This window comes from Ursus americanus, chromosome 13 (genome assembly GCF_024610735.1).
Source record: "Ursus americanus isolate L20-20 chromosome 13, mUrsAme1.1.p, whole genome shotgun sequence".
Taxonomy (NCBI): Eukaryota; Metazoa; Chordata; class Mammalia; order Carnivora; family Ursidae; genus Ursus; species Ursus americanus.
Genome location: NC_142139.1, coordinates 68318897 through 68341005, shown reverse-complemented (window position 1 = coordinate 68341005; position 22109 = coordinate 68318897). Strand labels below are relative to the sequence as shown.

The window sequence follows — 22109 nt, the reverse complement described above, 5'->3', positions numbered from 1 at the left end:
GCCACAGTGTTAATGGAAGTCCTTTCCTGATGTTGGGTTGTTGGGTAATCAACTTTTTTTTCTTCAATATTCTCTTGATATTTATGACTGTGAAAATGCATTATTTTTGTAATCCAAAAAATACTGTAATTTTTCAGCAGTAGTGTGCTTCAAATGTGCTTCATATGCAGGATAATTTGATTGAGGCTCATACTGCAGATAGAATTTACACTGCACATTTCTTTATAGTCTTACATATGTACGTGTCATGCATGTGTGTGTATTACCTTATACAAATTTCGTAAGAAGCTTGAGGTAGAAATTGTTATTATCTATTTTTACAGATAAGGAGACTAAAGGTCAGACAGATTACAATATGCCAGTTTGTAAGACTTTACCTAGTACCTCCTTTATAGATTCTGTGTTCTCTGTGCCAATTTCTCAAAATATGCATGGACTACTAATATATTTTTTAAATTTGTAGATCAATTTCTATAAGGTAACTGAATGGCAATTGTGCTGGTTCAGTTTGGTGAGTATGCAAATACGCACATAGGCATCTCAGTCTCAGTTGATTCTTTCCCACCACTACAGGAACACCAGGGCCAAGCAGCTGTCCAGATATAAATTCCTTAACAAGCTGTAACCACAGACATAAACACGTCTCTTAAATGAGGAACATTCTCATGATATTGACACTGCAATTTCTTGGCAATTTCCCAACACTATTAAGAAACATTCCCTAATTTCACAAAGAATGCTTGAGGTTTTCTGTTTTGGGGAGTTTTTTTTTTTTCCAATTTGTAAAGAGAAGGAGGGAAGATAAAACTGGACCACTGGGGAGACCAGTTTCATGCTGTGTGGGACTTCTCAGCTATCTGCAGTAGGCAACATGTCTTTGGCACTGCTTTCTGTCCTCTGGCTCTTCATTCAAACTCAAGGTAAGCACTAAAATACTGACATTTTATACAAAAATCAAATTATTTAATGCATTTTTAAAGTATCCTTGAGAAAGTAACATTCTTATGTGACCCAAAGATCACTACTGTTTGCATTTTGGTATATTTACTCAATTTACATAAACTCCATGATCATAGTCAAGGTGTTGGAATTGGTGTAATAATTTAGTTAGGATGTACCTGAAATTTTACTTTTCATTCAATAATGCTACTAGATCTATAATTGTATTTTCTAAAACACACAGTCCAAATAACACCAGAGGATTAGCTTCCAGACCAGAAATCAAGAATTTTCTCACCATCTCCAATGTTATCTTGAATAACATTGGTATTTTCTACTCCATAAGGAGACAATCACCTATCAAGACACAATCCGACCAAAAACTGTGCTAGAATGGATGACAAGGAAGACATTTAAGTAAAATTAGCATTAAATAGGACATAATTGCAGTATTAAGCAAAATTAAAACTTAATTGACCAACTGAACACTGTAAGAATAAAATCTATTAAAATTTATTCTAACCTTAGGGCACCTGGGTGGCTCAGTCGGTTAAGCATCTGCCTTCAGCTCAGGTTGCGATCCCAGGGTCCTGCGATGGAGTCCCACACTGGGCTCCTTGCTCAGCAATGAACTATTTCTCCTTCTGCCTGCTGCCCCCACTGCTTGTGCTCTCTCTGACAAATACATAACATCTTTAAAAAAAAATTATTCTAACCTCAACTCCACAACTCTTTACATTAATTGGATTCATATTCTCCATTGATAAAAAAAACTTTTAGTAATATATTTATAAATTTCCTGTTTTCCTGTGTAATGAATCCTCCTTGGGATAACATCATAGCAGAACTCTGGGGGCTGAGTAGGAGAAAATTTTTGCTTGATTATTTTCCTTCAGGTTCTCCATATCAGCCAGGTATAAAACTACTTGTGTTCCCAGGATCACCCTGTCTTTCAGTGGAAAATCGTCTCTAAGCACAGACATTTATTTTAAAAAATATGACTGACCTTACATGAGTGATTGAACAATTAAAAGAAAAAATAGATAAAGTGCACCTGCCATCTTTCTAGACTGGTACTACATAACTTTACATATTTTATGTTATTCAATTTTTACACCAACCTCTAATTTAGATAAGTAAACTGATAGGAAAGCAAAATAACTTTTAGAAGGTCATTTAGCTAGGGCCTAAGACCACATCTTTTGGCTCTGATAAGTTCTTTTCCTACTATATGCAAGCAAATTACAAAATTGTCTATGTAATATTATACCAAGTGTATCAAGAAGGACATTTAGCCTACTTGCTACCTGATTTTCCTACTTGCTATTTGATGCTTTGAAATTGCTTCAATAGGGGATGACAAAAACTTTGCTTCCTATGAAATCTGAAGTCTTAAGGGCAAATGCTAATGAGAGGAAGAACATAATGGTTTATTGTTATAATTAGAAATAAAATAGTGGTTAGTAGAGTCTTCCCTAATAATGAGGTATTACCTGCTTATGAAAAATTTGATTTTTGGAAGGGGTAGCCAGGGGTTGCACCACAAAGAAAAAAAGACATAGAAAGGAAAAACAGAGATCTCTGAGAACACTGAGAGAAAAATCCACAATTTTGAAGAGGACTACAGAAGAAGAGGGAACTGGACTACAGGGCAGAATCCTGGCTCTGATAATCTCCCATGTACTGAGAAATCATCTGAAGAATTATTTCGTCATCTCCCTATCTTTCCAGAATTAACAGATAGAGCAAACGAAAATTTCTTTGTTATCAAAGCTGATAAGGAGAAGGAGGAAGGAGGACCTTTCTTTTCTTAATGCTTACTTTCCGGATGGGAATTCAGTCTTCTATGCCATTTCAACAAAGCCAACCAACCCAAACCAAAACAAAACCCAAGACTTTTAATTTGTGTTATGTTAATATTATCTCTTTTTCTCTAGCAATATCCTTAAAGCAAACACCTGAATTAGAGCTTTATGAAGTAGTTCATCCTAAAAAACTACACATTTTACACAAAAGGGAGATACAGAACAACCAGACAGAGAATGGCAAAGAGGTAAGTAATGTGAATGATAGCGGGATTTCACAACCAGAGAGCCAACAGAGAGACTTTTCACTAATAGAGGTGATGCTTAATAGTTGACTTTTGAAGCCCATATTCACAGCTCCTCTTTGTCCAGGAAAGAATACGGGATTCTCAGAATGCTTTTACATTTAAGCAGTAGGAAGAGAGTTAACGGCTTCACCTGTTCAGAAAGAATAAAGCTACTTAGACATTTCTCCAAGTTTGGAGGCTAGGGGAAAGCAGAGGAAGGAAAGCCATTTTCTAGAAAGAAAGGTATCCTGCCAAGTTCACCAAACCATACCCTCACTTCCTGCCCCACAGAATTGCCTCCTCCTTGGCCATTTTGTCTATAATGGAGAATTCAACATTATTTCATTAATTAGCAAGATTTACAAAATTTATTAAAGATATTAACTCTTCATTACATTGTTGCTAATATTTATAATTTTCACTTAATTCTTAGTAGTTCTTAGTTTTCTTTAGTATATTTTGTTTGGTTTTAAAGTAATAAAAATATGTGCCTTATTATTATACCATTAGTGATCCATTAAGATATACAGGACAGGATACTGTACAGTAGAGAAATTAATAAGTTCTTATCTTACATAGTACAGTTAGTTTAATCTGAGTATTATTACTGCATTATTGTACTTTTTGGAAATCCATCTTAATGTATGATTTGTGTTTTATTTTATATATTTAAGTATATAAAAGAACTATTTTATATTTTAGGTACTTGTAATTTTTCTTCTATATATGCTACATGTATCATTGTATTATAATTATTTTAGATAGACTCAGAAATATAAATTGATAGCAGTATATCATTAAATATTTTTTAGGAAAGATATGAACCTGAACTTCAGTATCAGATTACGTTAAATGGAGAAGAAGTTGTTCTTCACCTGCAAAAAAGCAAGTAAGTTGTACTTCCTGAAAGTTTAATCACTAGAATATTAACAGAATATGGAAAAGTAAACCTTCTTGAGACTCTATTTAGTGTGATTTGAGATAGAAGACATGTAACATGTTGAGGTTTAGATGTTACTAGATTGTGCTAATGTTAGCTAAGAAGGTTGTTGCTTTCTAAGGAAATTATATGCAAAGTATAAAGCAAAGAGAGCAACACAGATAAATGTTTTTCTTCCTTAATACTTCTCCCAATTTACTGAAAATCTTTTCTACCCATATGAACTCAAATTTTTGACGTGGCTTCCCATTATTTTTATAAGAACATATGTAAGGGTCATTCAGGGCACAGAGCCTTGAGACATCCCTGGAGATGGGGCTCCACCAAATTCTCCATCTGTTCATAAACTTCTTCCTGATACATGGTCTTTTATGAATGTTTGTGACCCAGAATCCTTCAGAGACCCTCTAGAGGCTGGGTCTTTGATGCAAAGAGTCCCAAAATAACCCATTTGAGGATAGAGAATTTGTAGCTGAAAAGTATCTGGGGGCATTTTTTCTCTTGAACCTAATGGGCATAATTAATGCTTTGATTTGCTTCAGCAACGTTCCAAAGTTGGAAAAGGATTAATAGGTCAGAATGTCTGCTGTTTCTCACTGTAGACGTAATCATTCTTTTACTGCTAAAGGTCATGTCAGGAACAATAAATAGTCCTTATTATCACCCTAAGTGTATCTTGCAAATTTTTGAACTTTGCAGACATCTCCTGGGGCCAAACTACACTGAAACATATTACTCACCCAGAGGAGAGGAAATCACTACAAGCCCTCAGAACATGGTAGGTTCTGAATGCTTTCTGGGACTCTTTCTGAGATCTGCCACTTATGTTGTAAGATGCATAGGTCCTAGGACAGCTAAAAAAGAAATCAAAGGGCTTGGAAACAAGGTGCTTGTCTATGACCAATAAGACAACAGATGAAAATATTAAAAAATCATAGTCATCATTTTTTAAAGGTAAGGACAGTAAGAGGCTTCCAAGTATTGCATTTGCAGAAGCAACAACAAGTCCACTTTCCCCTAAACCATCTTATCAAAAGGTTAGAAATATTCTGCCCGCTGGCTACTTGAAACATCATATAATTAATTATTATTTTTGAACAATATATGCATATATCCTGAGGTGAGAAATGGAATATCAATTATTTAATTAATTTAATTTTATATCTCATTAAACCGCCATGCCATAGATAATGCCAAGGCCTAGATGCCAGACATAGAAAATCAATGCCAAGGTAAGAACAGAAAGAGAACACAAAAAGACAATTATGAAGTATTACCAAACTAAGTGAATTTCTCAGAGCCACTCTCCTTGGGCACCCCCAAACATGTATGTGTGTATAAAAAGACAAAACTTCAGTCACAAAATGGCTCTTTGTTCCCTTCTCACATAAAATTTCTCATTTCATGGATATCTGGATTTTTGTTAACATTTAAATTAATTCATGCTCAAGTGTGAATGGCTGATGGTATCTTAATTTGGTATCTTTTCCAAGTCCTCTACAAGAAAATGTTTATGATGACAAGGTTTCTTCCAAATCAAGAAAAACTTAGAATTTCAGACCCTTAAAACAAATCAGTTTATTCTGAACAGAGTTTATTCAATAGCTTTGTTGGATCATTCTACATAAGTGACCCCTTACTTTGCTTATATGGAGCACCAACTATGTCTGAATCTCTAGTTGTGAACAATTTTCTGTGGTTTTGACGCTGGTAAAGGGATTCAACTAACACACCAATTAAAATGAGTTGGACCAGCCCCATGACGGGCTTAGGAATGGTAGTGTGACTTCTTAAGAACCCTGGAATCTAGGGGCGCCTGGGTGGTACAGCGGTTAAGCGTCTGCCTTCGGCTCAGGGCGTGATCCCGGCGTTATGGGATCGAGCCCCACATCAGGCTCCTCTGCTATGAGCCTGCTTCTTCCTCTCCCACTCCCCCTGCTTGTGTTCCCTCTCTCACTGGCTGTCTCTATGTCTGTCAAATAAATAAATAAAATCTTTAAAAAAAAAAAAAAAAGAACCCTGGAATCTAGAAAAATGGGTACCTCATTTTATTGATATGTGATGCACAGTGACTTAGGACTCAGCACAGGAAAGCCAGATTCTCAAAAGTGGGTGCTCAAACCTGAGAGCTCTCTAGGTGTACTGTCAATCCCAGGGGGGCTGGCCACTTCTCAGATGCGGCATTGCTTTCACCGTGAGCCCTTTTAAGTTCACACTCCTTGGACTTTTCTTTCGTGCAATTAGTGCCAGAAAGAAAATCAATCATCAAATATGTTTCCAGGATCAGTAGTGGAACAGGTCGTAAAATCTCTGAAGTTATCACTGTTTTTGTTTCTGGGAACTGGTCTGGCTGCCACCATAATTTGAAGAACCTTCCTACGTATTCAAAATAACAGCTTTTACCACAACTGTGATATGTTTATTCTTGTAGTTAAAAATATATATTTCTTTATCCCATCTTTAGGAACATTGCTACTATAAAGGACACATACTAAATGAAAAGGATTCTGTTGCCAGCATTAGTACTTGTAATGGGTTGAGGTGAGTCACTTGCAAAAATGTTAAACATTAAGTACCATTCTATTACACAGAATTGAGTCTTCCTGGACATTTCCTGTCTTCTTATTAATCTTGGTAAAATCTTCTGCATAGATAAAATGCTGTTAAAATGAAGATTAAAGTATCACCTTTGCAATCATTTTATAATTATGTTTAACATAATTTTTAACAGTGTATGCTTTCACACATACATGCACATGTGTGATAATTTTGTTTACAAAAATAATTCTTGCCAATTAGGGAAAATTTGGAAAGTAAGAAAAAGTATAAATAAGAAAATACCAACCAAAAAATTGTGTTTAGGAGTGACTACTATCATTAACATTTTGTCATGTTTGCAGCCTTCATGCATATAGACATATATCTTTTACATGGTTGAAATATGAAATAAAATATATATAATTTTTCTTCTAACATATTTCATGCCACATGATATCATAAGCCTTTCCCATATCATAAAATACCTTCACAGACGTAATTTTTAATGACTATCTATGCTGTATTTGTAATCCTCCATCATATGAGTTCATTTTATATTTCTGAACTGATTTTCTTACTAAAAAGAAGAATTCTCTAAGCTACCACTAGTTACAACCTGTTCCTCTGGCTGATTTGCTCATGATTCTTTCTCTTCTCTGGGGTTCTCAGTATCTAAACACCTCTTTACTCTGTCCTCCATGATATTCCTAGGACCTGCCAAAAAATGTTTTCTAAGAGTATAAATAAACTATGGACAAATATTTATTGAGCTTATGATATAAACTCTAAAATCTTTGGGATAGCTTCATCTTAGCAATTTTTGTTCAGAATTTTCTAGTAAATAATATAGACTTCATTCTACTATTGGCCAGTACTGATTATAACTTAAATTAGCAAAAGTTAGCTGGAAGGCCTCTGAATGAAAACTGTATGTGTGAGCTTTGGATTTAGGGAGAGGTATACTCTGTTCTGATCAGTATTGTGATTCTGTGGCAAAGAATCTTGAAATGAGTCTCTGTATCTCACAGGGGATACTTTACACATCATGACCAAAGATACATGATAAAGCCTCTGAAAAGCACAGACCAAGAAGAACACGCTGTGCTCACATATAACCAGGAGGAGCTGGACCTGGCTAATCACACTTGTGGTGTAAGAAGTGTTGGCAGGAAACAGGGCCGTATTCGAACCTCCAGGTCACTCAAAAGCCCAGAGGTAAGTGTAGATTTCCTATGTCATTGTTTCTTCCAATTATCTCAGCAATGATATATGGTATACCATTGTGCTCAACAGTTACTGGTACAGGTAAAGCCAATAATTCATTTACTTATTTAACTTAATTTCCCTCTGGAAAAAAAAAATCTCATTGCAAGTTTTTCAATCTTTTAGAATAAAGATGATTATTAATGATGTTATTTTACTCTTTGTAAAGCAAGAAGACTTTCTTCAGGCTGAGAAATACATTGATCTCTTGTTGGTGCTGGATAATGCCTTTGTGAGTATGAAATATGTATGCTTCTTGGGCAGTTAAGTCAACTTTTAAGTTTTCTTATCAAACGAACAAAGGAATTAAGCTATCCTAGCTGAAAATGCAGACTCTGGCTACCTGATTGTCATGTCTTTTCTAACTGCCTTGCTGGCTGTAGTTCTTTTTTTTATATAATAATTTTTTATTATATTCTGTTAGTCTCATTCACTCGCTGACCCTTTAATATCCACCTGCTGCCAATATATTCAGATATTGGAAGTATTCTTATACAAGATAGCTGTAAGAAATCAACCATAATAATGAAAAACAAAAAAGAATGGGTTATTAAAATATTTTTAAAATTCTAACTCTATTATGTAAGTATAAAGTAGATACAAAATTATATGTATTTTACAAATTATACTTATAGCCATAAAAATACTATAACCTGTGATCCTAAAGTAGCAAATATTGTTTTATAATCAAATTTTAATAATACTGAAATTGTTAGAAATATTGAAATTGTTAATTTGATTTCCTCGAGTTAAAAATGAAAAACACTGATAATATAAGAATTTCTACTTCTTTTCTTACCAAAAAATTCTGACCTTTAAAAAGATTTTGTTGAAACACGGTGTTATATAAGTCAGACATGAATGAATACACATTTACTTATGTTGAAATGTATAATTTTTCTTAAAATGTTAAATCCTGTACCACATCAACTTTTTAAAAATTATGTTTGCATTTTGTACTTTACAGTATAACACATATAAGGGGAATCTAACTTTGATAAGAAGCTTTGTGTTTGATGTGATGAACCTACTCAATGTGGTAAGATATTTGTCCTGTAAACATGTATTTCCACATACAAGCTTGGGGCTTCCCTATGGTTTCACCAAATAAGGAGTTGGGAGGGTCACAATGGCTTAATGTCAGCAGTTTTGGGAAATTTAGCAGGCAAGGATCAACATCAAGGTAAAAATCACATGTACTATAGCAAAGGCAACTTCCAGGATTTCTATTTTCAAAATATTATACACTTATCCATCACTTATGGTCAACAAAAGATCTAAGACAATAAAGAAATCTCAAACATTTTAATGAAGAAAAATGCTCTTCCCACAGATTTATAATACCATAGATGTTCAAGTGGCATTGGTAGGTATGGAAATCTGGTCAGATGGTGATAAGATCAAGGTGGTAGCCAACGCAGGTGACACTTTTAACAACTTTCTGAATTGGCATCGTTCTAACCTGGGAAAAATGAAGATACATGACCATGCACAGCTACTCAGGTGAGCATATGCTGGCTGGGGCCAGGTGTATGTAGGCAGAGTGGAGAGTTAACCCAAAAGGTTCTTGGCAGAGAATTCTGTTCAGTTATATCTCCCCAATCAGTTGTCAGAGAGCCTGAAATTCTACCAGTAGGAATTCACCTGTAAGAATGTGAAGACCCATGTTTACTAAACGAACTCCTGGATCTGGTGATCATCTGTGATCATATAATGCTATGGAACAGCAGAAACATTTCTGGAGCCTAGTGAATATAAAAAGGGTGGAACAACACAGGAAATCTAAAACATAATTGACAAAAGCTAATGGCTCCAAAGACTCAGATCCTGACAATAGATCTTTAATTTTCACACAGTGGAATTGGTTTCAACCATGGACGTGTAGGAATGGCAGCCTCGAATTCCTTGTGTTCCCCAGCTTCGGTTGCTGTTATTGAGGTTTGTAAACTCACAGTAAGGCTCCCTGTGGTTCTGTGTCCTCTGTGAAGACCAGAATGATGCCTTATACAGAGTTAGCCTGAAGAACATTTGCTGAGTCAGTAAATAAAAGTAGAAATGAACCTACTGGTAAATCATTACGCTGAAGGTACCTTGGATTGTGTTACAGAATATCTCCTTACATTGAGCCTTCCAGAAGTCTTCATTCTTTAGTTGTATTAGGGAATAAGAACAGGAAGACTGGAACAGAAAGGGAACCCAGATGCCCTCTGTGGCCTGAGCCAACTTCAAATTATCTTCAGTATCAATGGTCAGAGAGGTCAGAGAAGGTGCATTTTGGTGTCATATGGCCAAGTACTACCTATGTCAAGCATTATGACAATAGGTTTTGGAGGCCTTTGAACATCTAGTGTGGTACTTCCTAGGTAGAATGTAATTACCTTAATTTACTCATTGTTTACCAAGAACTCCTCATTAGCTCAGAAAATATTTATTGAACACTGATTCAACGGTTAGATTCACAGAAGCCAGCCATTTCAAATGTTAATTCAGCATTTTACAATAGCCGATGACAGGGAAAGAAAGTTAATAACTCATTATTTTTCATCTGTCAAACTATTCTATTAAACTAGGAAATAACTGAATATAAGTAATAGATCTTTCTTCTTTTTTTTTTTCCAGGCTAAGACAAAGAATAATGTGGCTCTTGTAGGAGTGATGTCACATGAGTTGGGTCATGTCCTTGGTATGCCCGATGTTCCATATTATACCAAGTGTCCCTCAGGGAGTTGTGTGATGAATCAATACCTGAGGTGAGACCTTGTCACCCTTGAGAAAAATATATATATTCTTATATCTTAAAGAATTCAGATTCAGTCTATATAGTGAATGGGTATTTTTTGCCAAGGGCTATGAATCACATTAATTCACCCTATAGTCTCTTGATGCACAGGTTTTACCAGCTTATCGGGGCTCATTATTTAAGATTTCCAAGTATGCCAAGTTAGAGATGATGAGTATGGTAACTGTGTTATTTTAACTTAAAATAACTTTAGCATTAAATAACATATTTTTTAACAATAGCCAAGATGAAAGCAACCTAAGTGTCCATCAATAAATGAATGGATTAAGAAAATGCTACACACACACACACACACACACACACACACACACACACAGTGGGATATTACTCAGCCATAAAGAAGAACAAAATCTTGCCATTCGTGTCAACATGGATAGACCTAGAGGGTATTATGCTAAGTGGAATAAATCAAACAGAAAAAGACAAATATATCATTATTTTACTTATAAATGCAATCTAAAACATAAAACTAATTAACAAACAAATGAACAAACAGACAGAAACAGAAATATACTCATAAATACAGAGAATAAACTGGTGGTTAACAGTGGGGTAGGGGATGGGTAAAATAGGTGAAGGGGATTAAGAGGTACAACTTCTATTAAATAATAATATGTTTTCTAAAAATATGTATCTAATTAAGATAATGATGACAGTCATATATCTCCATCACTAATCACTCAATCCATTTTTATGTTATTATTAATTACCTTCTAAGCCAGTCACTTTGCAAGGACTTGGGATAGAAAAATAAAAAAAGAATACCTTTCTCATGAATAGGTAGAGAAATACATCCACTTATATCCAAATATATCCTAAGTCTGCAATTCTTCCCTTTCACTAATTCATTATTATTATCTCTTACCTCTCAGCCCTCAATGGTGATCACAAATGGTGAGACTCATTCATCATTCGTGCCATTTAGGACAGTACTGAATCCACACAGGAATTTAAAATCTTCCAGTTCCACAAGTTCAATTTTCCTAGTGTAATATGTATGCTCTTTCATCCTCCACATGTGACATAGTGCAGTCCTAAACAGATACTGAATTTGGAGTTCCCATTGAACCAGGTGATAGAGTTAGACAAGTCAGATTCTCATGTTAATTTATCACTAGATATCATGATTTTTCTTCTCTTTACAGTTCAAAATTCCCAAAGGATTTCAGTACAACCTGCCGTTCACATTTTGAGAAATACATTTTATCTCAAAGACCAAAGTGCCTACTGCAAGCACCAATTCCTAAAAACATAATAACACAACCGGTGTGTGGGAACCAACTTCTGGAATTAGGAGAAGACTGTGATTGTGGCTCTCCTAAGGTATGAAAATATCCACAGTTTAAAAATTTATTAGAGAGTTATTGCAGCATGAGAATTATGCTGTTTTCTTTTTCTTTTCCTTCTTCAGGGAATGTTCTTTTGGAAATTCTTTCTAAAGACAAACATGGCATCATAGTAAAAAAAATAGGGTTGCACTTGTGGTTTTCTTTTTTTTTTAAGGTTTTATTTATTTATTTATTTATTTATTTATTTATTTATTTATCTATTTATTGAGAGAGAGAGAGAGACAGTGCAAACAAGGGGAGGGGCAAAAGGGAGGGAGAGGGGGCAGGGAGAAAATCCTAAGCAGACTCCACACTGAGCACAAAACCCTACATGGGGCTCGATCTCACAACCCTGTGTTCATGACCTAAGCTGAAACCAAGAGTTGGAAGCTTAACTGACTGAGCCACCCAGGTGCCCCACACTAGTATTTTTAATACTGATTTTAGCCATATTTTGAAAGGCATTTCAAAAGCCAGCATACACTTATGGGATGATTGTATAAAGTTCAATGTAAAGAAGTAAATCTTTAACATGTCACTTACAATCTTTCCTAGACATATTGGTCAGAAATTCTTAAATCACCTAGTCACAGTTGATCATTTGTTTAATGAAAACAATTACAAATCTAGAAGAAAGTTCTCTCCATGAAGAGAGCTGGCCTTCCTTCACCAAGCCAGTGTATAAACCAGAAAGCAAACAAAACAGAGGAGAAAAAGAAAAATCACATAAACCTGGAGAAAATGGGATATTAATATAAAACATCTAAGATAATTACTATAATTCTGCTAATCTTTATAAAAATCTGACACCTGCAAGGTATCAGTATACTGTAAAGAATGTCTCTGATAAAATATTGGCCAGCAATCCCACACTAGTTTCTAAGAGAACATTCTGAGTTCCTAGTAATCTTCTCTTGCTTTAAGACTGAAAAAAAATGAGTTACTATTTGAAGAGATTTTTTTTATGTGTCAATCAGCAAAATAAATTTTTAAGCACACCATATCTCCTTTATTACTCACAACAAACCTACAGAATGGGTTTTGTTATTATCCCAATTTAGAGAAGTGAGACTCAGAAAAGTTAAGTAACTAGTTCCAAAGATCCAAAGCCAGTAATGAATGAAGCCTGTGGGAACCCAAGATTAATTCATTACTTTAAGAGGCTCTATGACAATGGAGAGGGCATAAATTTTCTCTGTCCTTCAGTTATTTATTCAGACATTTTAAGCTGTTGAATTACATTAGTAGATTTCATGGTGTGACTTAATCATTTGTAAAAAGAGTACTACAAATACTCTTTCAGTTAGAATGAAATGCGAAATAATGGAAATGATTTGTAACTTTATAATAGGTTAGATATAAGTTTATCTCATTCCTACTTGCTTGCATTCCCATATGGCTTCTTGGGTGGAAGACCACTGAAACTGTTCACAACCCAGGGTACTTCTGATCTCAGCAGGCCCAGGGCCTGTAGTCAGTGCACACTGACAAAGAGAGACGGGGAGAGAGAGAAACACCGTCTATGTGATGGGTGAGGTCTAATATTCTCTATCAGCCAGCTCCTGTATGGCTTCCATTTTGTGTTGATTTTCTTCTTAAGGAGTTGAATAAAACTAGAGGTCAGACTTACGAACAGCTGAATTTTAAATAGCTGTTTTCCTATCTAAAAAGTAGTATATAAACATTATATAGTATCTTTTAGTGAAAAATCCAATTTTCCATGATCCCATATGCTATTTTACTATTTTTATGTACCCATTTAGGTCTTTTTCTAGATCTTAAAAACAACCATTCTACCGATCTACCTAGATATTATCACACAAGCATCACACACTATTTTAGTGACTTTAGTCATAGAACACATTTTAATATCTGCAGTGCCAAGTGTGTTCATTTTTTGAGGTGGAATATGCATTGTCATTCTTCAGTGTTCATTCTCCCATATAACTTGGTATTTTTTTTTGGTCAGTTTGCTCATAAATACAACCGAGATTCTGATTGAAATGCATGAAATTCATATTTTGCTCTGAGGGTCACTGGGATTTTCATGATATGATTGTTTTATTGTTTTAATTTTTTAAAAGATTTTATTTATTTATTTGAGAGAGAGAGAGAGAGAAAGACAGCAACAGAGATAGCCAGAGAGAGCACAAGCTGGGTGAGGGGAAAGGGAGAAGCAGACGCCTTGCTGAGCGGGGAGCCTGATGTGGGGCTCAATTCCAGGACCCCAGAATCATGACCTGACCCAAAGGCAGATGCTTAACGACTGAGCCACCCAGGCGCCCCTCGATATAAATATAAAGTTCTTCATGTAGTTCTTGCATATGATGAAGCTCTTTTCTATTTTTCTTTTTGCTATTAGTATGTGTAATGTTTACTTTTTTATATTAGGTTCTACTTTATTACTCCTTTTGATGCTATTTTATTATTATCTTAAAAAGTGACTTTATTTTAAAAAGTGACTCATCTATTGTTTTTAGAGTTGATTCTCTATTTTTTCCCAGGTCAAATATTTTACTACATATACAGAATGAAAATGTGATTTATACTTTCCAATTATTATTATACTTTCATATCTTTTCTCTCTCATAGCATTTGTCATAATTTTCATAAAAATATAGACTATGAATAATCCATGTCTTACTATTTATTTTATTAGTTATATTTTTGCTATTTATTAGATAGATTTTCTTTCTTTCTTTATAGATTATCTTTATTTTCTAATCTTTGCCATCTATCACAATAATATTAGTTGTTTTTTACCCTCAGTCTCTTAATGTGATGGATGATATCACTTTATTCTGTATTGTGCAGACACCCTTGTATTTTTGGTGAAAAAAAAAACCCTGCATAGTTGTAATGGAGAGTTATAATATTAATAATCTGTTGTTCTGTTAATATTTTATTCAAGTTTTTGCATTTATATTCAAAAATGAGAATTGTGTATGTGTATGTATGCATGTGTGCGTGTGTATATGTATGGGTGAGTATGTATACATGTGTATGTGTGTGTATGTGTTCATGTATGTATGTGTGTATGCATACGTGTGTGTGTGTAAATGTGTGTGTGCATGTGTGTGTGTGTGTGTGTGTGTGTATTCATTACCAGCTGTCATTATCAGAATCATGCAGGCTTAGTAAAATAAATTGAGAGTTTTAAATTTTTTTCCTACCTTCAAATAGTTTGAATAGTATAGAAATATTCTTCTTGGAAGTTTTAAATTAATTTACATGTAATATCATCTAGGTCAAATCTATTTGTGGTAATTCTTGGATAATTCTATTTTTGTCCTTTTAAGAGTAGTTTTCATTGCACTTAACATTATTTTCTATTATTGTCTCCTTGGTCATTTCTTCTGGAATCTGTATAGTAGAGTAATTTAGTTTAAAAAGTGAAATTTCTGGGGCGCCTGGGTGGCACAGCGGTTAAAGCATCTGCCTTCGGCTCAGGGCGTGATCCTGGCGTTACGGGATCGAGCCCCACATCAGGCTCCTCCACTATGAGCCTGCTTCTTCCTCTCCCACTCCCCCTGCTTGTGTTCCCTCTCTCGCTGGCTGTCTCTATCTCTGTCAAATAAATAAATAAAATCTTTAAAAAAAAAAGTGAAATTTCTTTGCCATCTTGTACTAAAATTGTACGCACCTGGTCTATAGAAAAAAATGCTGAACCCACTTTCCCATCGTGTGTGTGTTTTAAAGGAATGTTCCAATCCTTGCTGTGAGGCCATGACCTGTAAATTAAAATCTGAAGCTGATTGTAGAGGAGACACTATGAACCATATCATGTAAGACATTTTTTTCTCTTTCTTTGTTCCCAAATATTTTCTCACTTTTATTTCAGATTTGAGAAAGATGTGTCACTGAGTTCTGCAATACAATAAAACAAAATTCACTTCACATTTTTATTAATTTTTTGAAATTTTTATTGTTTATTTTTTAATATTTTTTACTTCATATTTTTAAAATAATTCAATTTCAGAAAAGAAAAAAGAAAGCCGCCACACTGAACAAAAACAACTCAGGGTTGTGTGTTTACTAATATACTAATGAGAACAGTAGCTACATGGTCATCTGGGAGATGTGAGATTAAGACTGCTTAAATCTACGCTAAAAACTATAAATTTCTGTGAGGTTGTAATGAGTTTAATACAAACTAAGATGAGGGAAAGAAAAGTTCATTTAAAAAAACCCTCTGTTGATTAAGAGCTGATAATTGTAATTTAAAAGGTAGTCAGAAAATCAGTAACATTTAAGAACATATACTATATGATTTGACAGTTTTCTTCCTTTTAAGTGTTCCAATAAACTATAATCTATGTATTACTCTTGGGTTTTATAGAATCCTACATCAGTTGGGCTAGAGACTCCAACTGCTCTGACTGAATATGGTATTTGTTTCAGTGAAAAATAGTCTCTGAACAACAAAAATCATAAATGGGGAAAAATTCAGGATAAAATACACGGAAAGTGCTATTACTCCCCACTCCCTCCCCTGAATCTTTTCTGGAATTGAACCTGCAGAAACATTATAAAGGGAATAATTGACTCAGAAACCATCGACTACCACTTCCTTAAGAAAGGACCAGCCAGGTCCTAAGACGAGGAGCAGCACCCATTCCTTCAGCAAGCCCCATTTGACCCGGACCGTGTGATCCACTCTGCAGGGAACTCTGGAAATTATGCCCATCTTCTTATTTGGTCACAGAGACAAAAACTTAGCATCTCAAAAGATACCCATTCAACCCCTCAGGGGCTTGGAATGATAGGTGTACATGTCCCATTACTGGGCAAGATTGGCAATCTAGTATCATGGAAAGGAAATGGACTCAGGAAACTTCACTTCTTTTCTTAGTTCTGCCCAAAACTAGCTGTGGGACTTCAAACCAAGTTATTTAATTAGTGTTCTCACCTACAAAATGGAGCTACTGTTGTTGTCACCCAGTAGGGTTCTTAGTATTATTTAAACTTTATAAATGTTATCAATGTTACATAATATTTTATAATTTGTAATAACCGTGGCTTCCAATTTTTTTTTATTTTAATCAGACAATGAATCAAAGAATCTACTTCATTGAGATGCTCTTTGCTAGGACAAGAATGAAGAAATCTAAACATCCCAGGAATCTCGTATTTAGATATATTTTGCTTTTCACTTGGCATTGTACTTCTTACATTGTTATCAGTCCAGCCAAGAGGTAAATGTACTCAGTGAAATTTCCTGTTTTCTAAAGCCTGATCTTTATGTATTTTTAAGGATGATGAAGGTTGTTGCCTAGCTCTGCTCTTTGGAGAACGAAAGAAATTAGCCCTTGACCAAAACCCCTCAAATTATGCAAGCTCAATCAGAACTGTAAAATGACAAGTGGCTTATGTTTTTACCCCACTCTCATGTTACTAGTATAGCCCATGACAAAATAAGACCCCTTGATGAGTGAAGCCTTTGGTGGGAGAAGGGAGAACAGAATTCATGTGTCATGTACCGATCCTCAGTATTCCACTTACCTTGCTCTTAGAAGTGAGATAGTTGTCTGTATCATGTGTCTGTATCATGTCAAGATTAACTAAGCATAAACATTTTTCATTTTGTCTTGTATAATCCTCTCACCATCACAGATAGTGTTAATTTTGAGAAATCTTCATGCTCACAATTTAGCCTAACCATCAAGGAATGCTTCATCCATCTGTTGATTTAATGTACCCTATAATGTCAATGAATAAAACCACAACTTTTTGAGCCTCTTGTGTGTGGTCATTTTCAAAAATGAATATTTTCCAGCTTTGTTGTAGGTTTGCATTAGGTGTTAAAGTCTCACATAATTAATTTGACTATTTCCCCTGTGGTCCTCTAATAGTGTTGCCACAGGCAACCAGGCATCACCATGTGAAGATGAAAAAAGAAGGCCACACCATCTTTTAATGTCAAAAATGAAATGACTTGAGGCCTGTCACACAAGAAGATTAGATTTCTTTCTGAGGTTTCTTTCTTTACAAATTTTTTAACAATTATTGAAAAAAATTACTCAAAATTCCACTGATGCTTATACTGGGAGAACAGGAGATGAGAGATACATCTAAAGATTGGGCTTTGAAAAGAACAACCTTCCAGAAAGCCCTGCTTACAAGTGTCACCTGTTTCCCCCTTCACTGCCTCACTGTTATTGTTGGGCTTGGCACTACAAGGGCTACAGGTGAAGCTGCATGTCCAATGTCACTGAGAGCCATGCTACAGCCCACGTGCATAAATTGTCAATATTTTCACTGTCCACTGGTAGGATACAGACTTCCACCAATTCCTCCAAGGCAAAAAGCTCTCTTTTGGCATATTTCCCTCCCCTACTTCATGCTCAGGTAAAGGTTTCTTATAGTAAAGTTGCCTGAGCTGCAAAAATTATAGGCAGTGAGTATGTGAGTGTCAATTGTTAGATTTTCAGGAATATTATGAGTTGGTTATGAAACACAGCCATTACTCAAAACCAATAAATTTTTATAAATATAAATTTATAATTAAATATGTTATATTTAATCTCATAGAGTTCTCAGAGGCTTTTCAGAGTTTTTCAGAGAAACAGAATATAGATGATAGATAGATAGATAGATAGATAGATGATAATAGATAGATAGGTAGATAGATAGATGATAGATATAAAATGAGATATATTTATTTTATGTATTTTATGTATTTAGTCATGGATATATATTTATGTATTTTATTACATACATTATTTATTATATATCATATAATATACATATTTATAGAGAGATTGAGATTTATTATGAAGAATTACTTATTAGGAGGAATTTGCTCACATGATTATGAATGCTGAGAAGTCCCAGAATCTGCCATCTGCAGGCTGGAAAGCCAGAAGAGCTGGTGGTATAATTTAGTCCAAGGGCAGGAGAAAATGAGATGGAATGTCCCAGCTTAGGCAGGCACACAGAAAATAAAAAGAGTGAATTCCTTTTTCTTCTGCCCTTTGTTTTACTCAGTGCCTCAACAGACTGGATATCAGGCACCCACGTGGAGGAGGGCAATCTGCTTTACTCAGTCCACAGATTCAAATGTTAAGCTCATCCAGAAACACTCATACAGACACACCAGCAATAATGTTTAATCTGGGCACCTCATGGTGCAGGCAAGTTGATACATACGATTAATCATCACAAAAGCAAAGGGCATACTCAAAACTGACAACTTCCTATTACACTACATTTCAACCTATGTTCTTCTGATTGTTTAGTTCTACCATAGCTGCGTGCTGGCAGTGCTGTACACCCACGGGGGGCATATAGCAATGGTACACCTCTACTGCACATTCAGTGATGTCACACTGGTAGCTTGAAATGGACCATGGTGGGAAAATTATATTACAGAAAAAAGAAAATACTATTAATCATTTATTGATTTGCTTATTGTCTATACTTAAGAAAGTGATAGAAAAAATGTTATAATGCAGATTAAATTTTAAAAAATGTGTTTTTATAGCAATTATGATGTGAATAGCATAAAACCCTGAGATACTATTCCTTCAGTATTTGAAAACTCTTATCCAATTCAGCAAAAAAGTTATTTACATCTTTGACGAATGAGTGAAATTCCAACATATAGCTTTGATGTTTCAATTTCACTCATTTGCATAAACAAAGATATGAACTAATATTCATACCAGAATTAGACTCACACATCACATGCAACTATAGTTTGGCCTCAGACATAAATGTTCAACAGAAATCAGTGAGAGCATTCTGTGAAAACCTAATGACTGTATGGAATTTACAATAAAGAATATCACATATTTTATTATTTTAAAATTATATGTCACACATACTTTCTACCTGTAAAATTTACAATAAACATATGTATTTATGTGCATACATGCATTTGTTTTTCTGAAGAGTCAATTATTAAAACTTTACCAGCATACCACTGACTAGAGCACACTAAGTGTAAAGTTTTTAAGTCATATACATGCAACCATTTCACTGTATTCAGAATAGGATGGATTCTATTAGCCTAGAAATCTGATCCTGAACCTGTCTCCACACTCTTCTCCCCTACTGAGTAAATCCGGGTATATAATCTGGTCTTTTTCTCTACCTTCCAGTGTTTTATGTTTTTTTACCTAAAAGATCCCTTGTGTCTTTCTGAAATTTGCCTTGATCAGGGCTACTCCAATCTATCCAACATAGAATTATAAACCTCAAAGGAAAGCAGTCAGGATTCTGGTTCTTTTCCACCTTCAAAGAATGTTCTACCTCAGTTACTTGAGACAAATATAGATATATGGGCTGGGCAATGAGGTGCAGAGGGCCCTTCCAAACTCTACCTAGTAACATTCAAGCTTCAAAAACTGGTGTATATCATGGCAGGGGGCGGGGGGAGCGCAACACCTAACTCCAAGTGGCTTCAGTGTCTAAGTCCTAAACCTTAGTCTAGTGAAAAAGACCTATTACGTAATTTTCAATTTCTTAATGATTCTTCATTTATCATGAAAAGATATGCATCTTCCAAAAAGGGGCCTAGAGATTTGGGCAACTTTAAAAGCTGTGTATGCCCAGCATATCACCAAAAACCAGTTTAAATGAAACTTTTTCCACTGAATTTATCAGGTGTCATAGAACTATTCAGGAAAGAAAAAAAAAAGAGCATGGCTATAATAAAGATATAAATACTCTTTTTGGAAACCTCCAGATGGCTGACATGTTGGTAGACCAAACATCTGAATAGTTTCCTTTTGATGTTTGGCAATATGCATATAGTCTAACAGTAAAATGTGATGTGTTTTTATCATCAAGAAATTCTTTCAAAAGCACAATTCTGTTTCCAACCAAAGCAAAATCAAAAGACTACCATCTATCTGCTCAGTGTTATAAGTTTTTCAAAGTATTTTTATATCTTTTACCTAGTTTGAGTCTTAATGAAAGCATTAAGAGACAAGCATAACAAGTGTTATCTTATTGATCAAAATGATTTTCTGTGAATCAGTTGCATTTCTATACACGAATGACGAGACTGAAGAAAGAAAAATTAGGGAATCCATCCCATTTACAATACCACCAAAAACCATACGTTACCTTGGAATTAACTAAACCAGAGACGTAAAGGACCTATATTCTAGAAACTGTATATCACTCTTGAAAGACATTGAGGAAGACATAAAAAGATGGAAAAATATTCCATGCTCATGGATCGGAAGAATTAACATAGTTAAAATGTCCATGCTACCCAGAGCAATCTACACTTTCAATGCTATCCCGATCAAAATACCGAGGACATTTTTCAAAGAACTGGAACAAATAGTCCTTAAATTTGTATGGAAAAAAAAAAGGCCCCGAATCTCCAAGGAACTGTTGAAAAGGAAAAACAAAGCTGGGGGCATCACAATGTCGGATTTCGAGCTGTACTACAAAGCTGTGATCACAAAGACAGCATGGTACTGGCACAATAACAGACACATAGACCAATGGAACAGAATAGAGAACCCAGAAATGGACCCTCGGCTCTTTGGACAACTAATCTTTGATAGAGCAGGAAAAAACATCTGGTGGAAAAAAGACAGTCTCTTCAATAAATGGTGCTGGGAAAATTGGACAACTACATGCAAAAGAATGAAACTTGACCACTCTCTCACACCATACACAAAGATAAACTCCAAATGGATGAAAGACCTCGATGTGAGACAGGAATCCATCAAAATCCTAGAGGAGAACATAGGCAGCAACCTCTACGACGTCGGCCAAAGCAACCTTTTTCATGACACATCCCCAAAGGCAAGAGAAACAAAAGATAAAATGAACTTATGGGACTTCATCAAGATTAAAAGCTTCTGCACAGCCAAGGAAACAGTCAAAAAAACTAAGAGGCAGCCCATGGAATGGGAGAATATATTTGCAAATGACACTACAGATAAAGGACTGGTATCCAAGATCTACAAAGAACTTCTCAAACTCAATACACGAGAAACAAATAAACAAATCAAAAAATGGGCAGAAGATATGAACAGACACTTTTCCAATGAAGACATACAAATGGCTAACAGACACATGAAAAAATGTTCAAAATCATTAGCCATCAGGGAAATTCAAATCAAAACCACACTGAGATACCACCTTACGCCAGTTAGAATGGCAAAAATAGACAAGGCAAGAAACAACAATTGTTGGGGAGGATGTGGAGAAAGGGGATCCCTCCTACATTGTTGGTGGGAATGC

The 22109-nt window shown here is 35.0% G+C and overlaps 1 protein-coding gene across 1 annotated transcript; it reads left to right on the top strand.

The window, feature by feature from the left end:
• Positions 1-796: 796 nt before the first annotated feature.
• On the top strand, positions 797-17615 carry ADAMDEC1 (ADAM like decysin 1). Its single transcript, XM_045774098.2, has 14 exons — positions 797-920; positions 2877-2992; positions 3844-3920; positions 4671-4749; positions 6436-6512; positions 7538-7724; positions 7942-8004; positions 8740-8811; positions 9106-9275; positions 9629-9710; positions 10392-10522; positions 11718-11895; positions 15600-15685; positions 16947-17615. The coding sequence occupies exons 1-14, from the start codon at positions 833-835 to the stop codon at positions 16951-16953; spliced, it is 1413 nt and encodes a 470-aa protein (XP_045630054.2). The 5' UTR covers positions 797-832; the 3' UTR covers positions 16954-17615.
• The last annotated feature ends 4494 nt before the right edge of the window (positions 17616-22109 follow it).

Coding starts and splice junctions, on each gene's coding strand:
- ADAMDEC1 (XM_045774098.2), top strand. CDS start 833: ATGCTGTGTGGGACTTCTCAGCTATCTGCAGTAGGCAACATGTCTTTG. Junction 3,921..4,670: donor CTTCACCTGCAAAAAAGCAA/GTAAGTTGTACT, acceptor TGAACTTTGCAG/ACATCTCCTGGGGCCAAACT. Junction 8,005..8,739: donor TGGTGCTGGATAATGCCTTT/GTGAGTATGAAA, acceptor TGTACTTTACAG/TATAACACATATAAGGGGAA.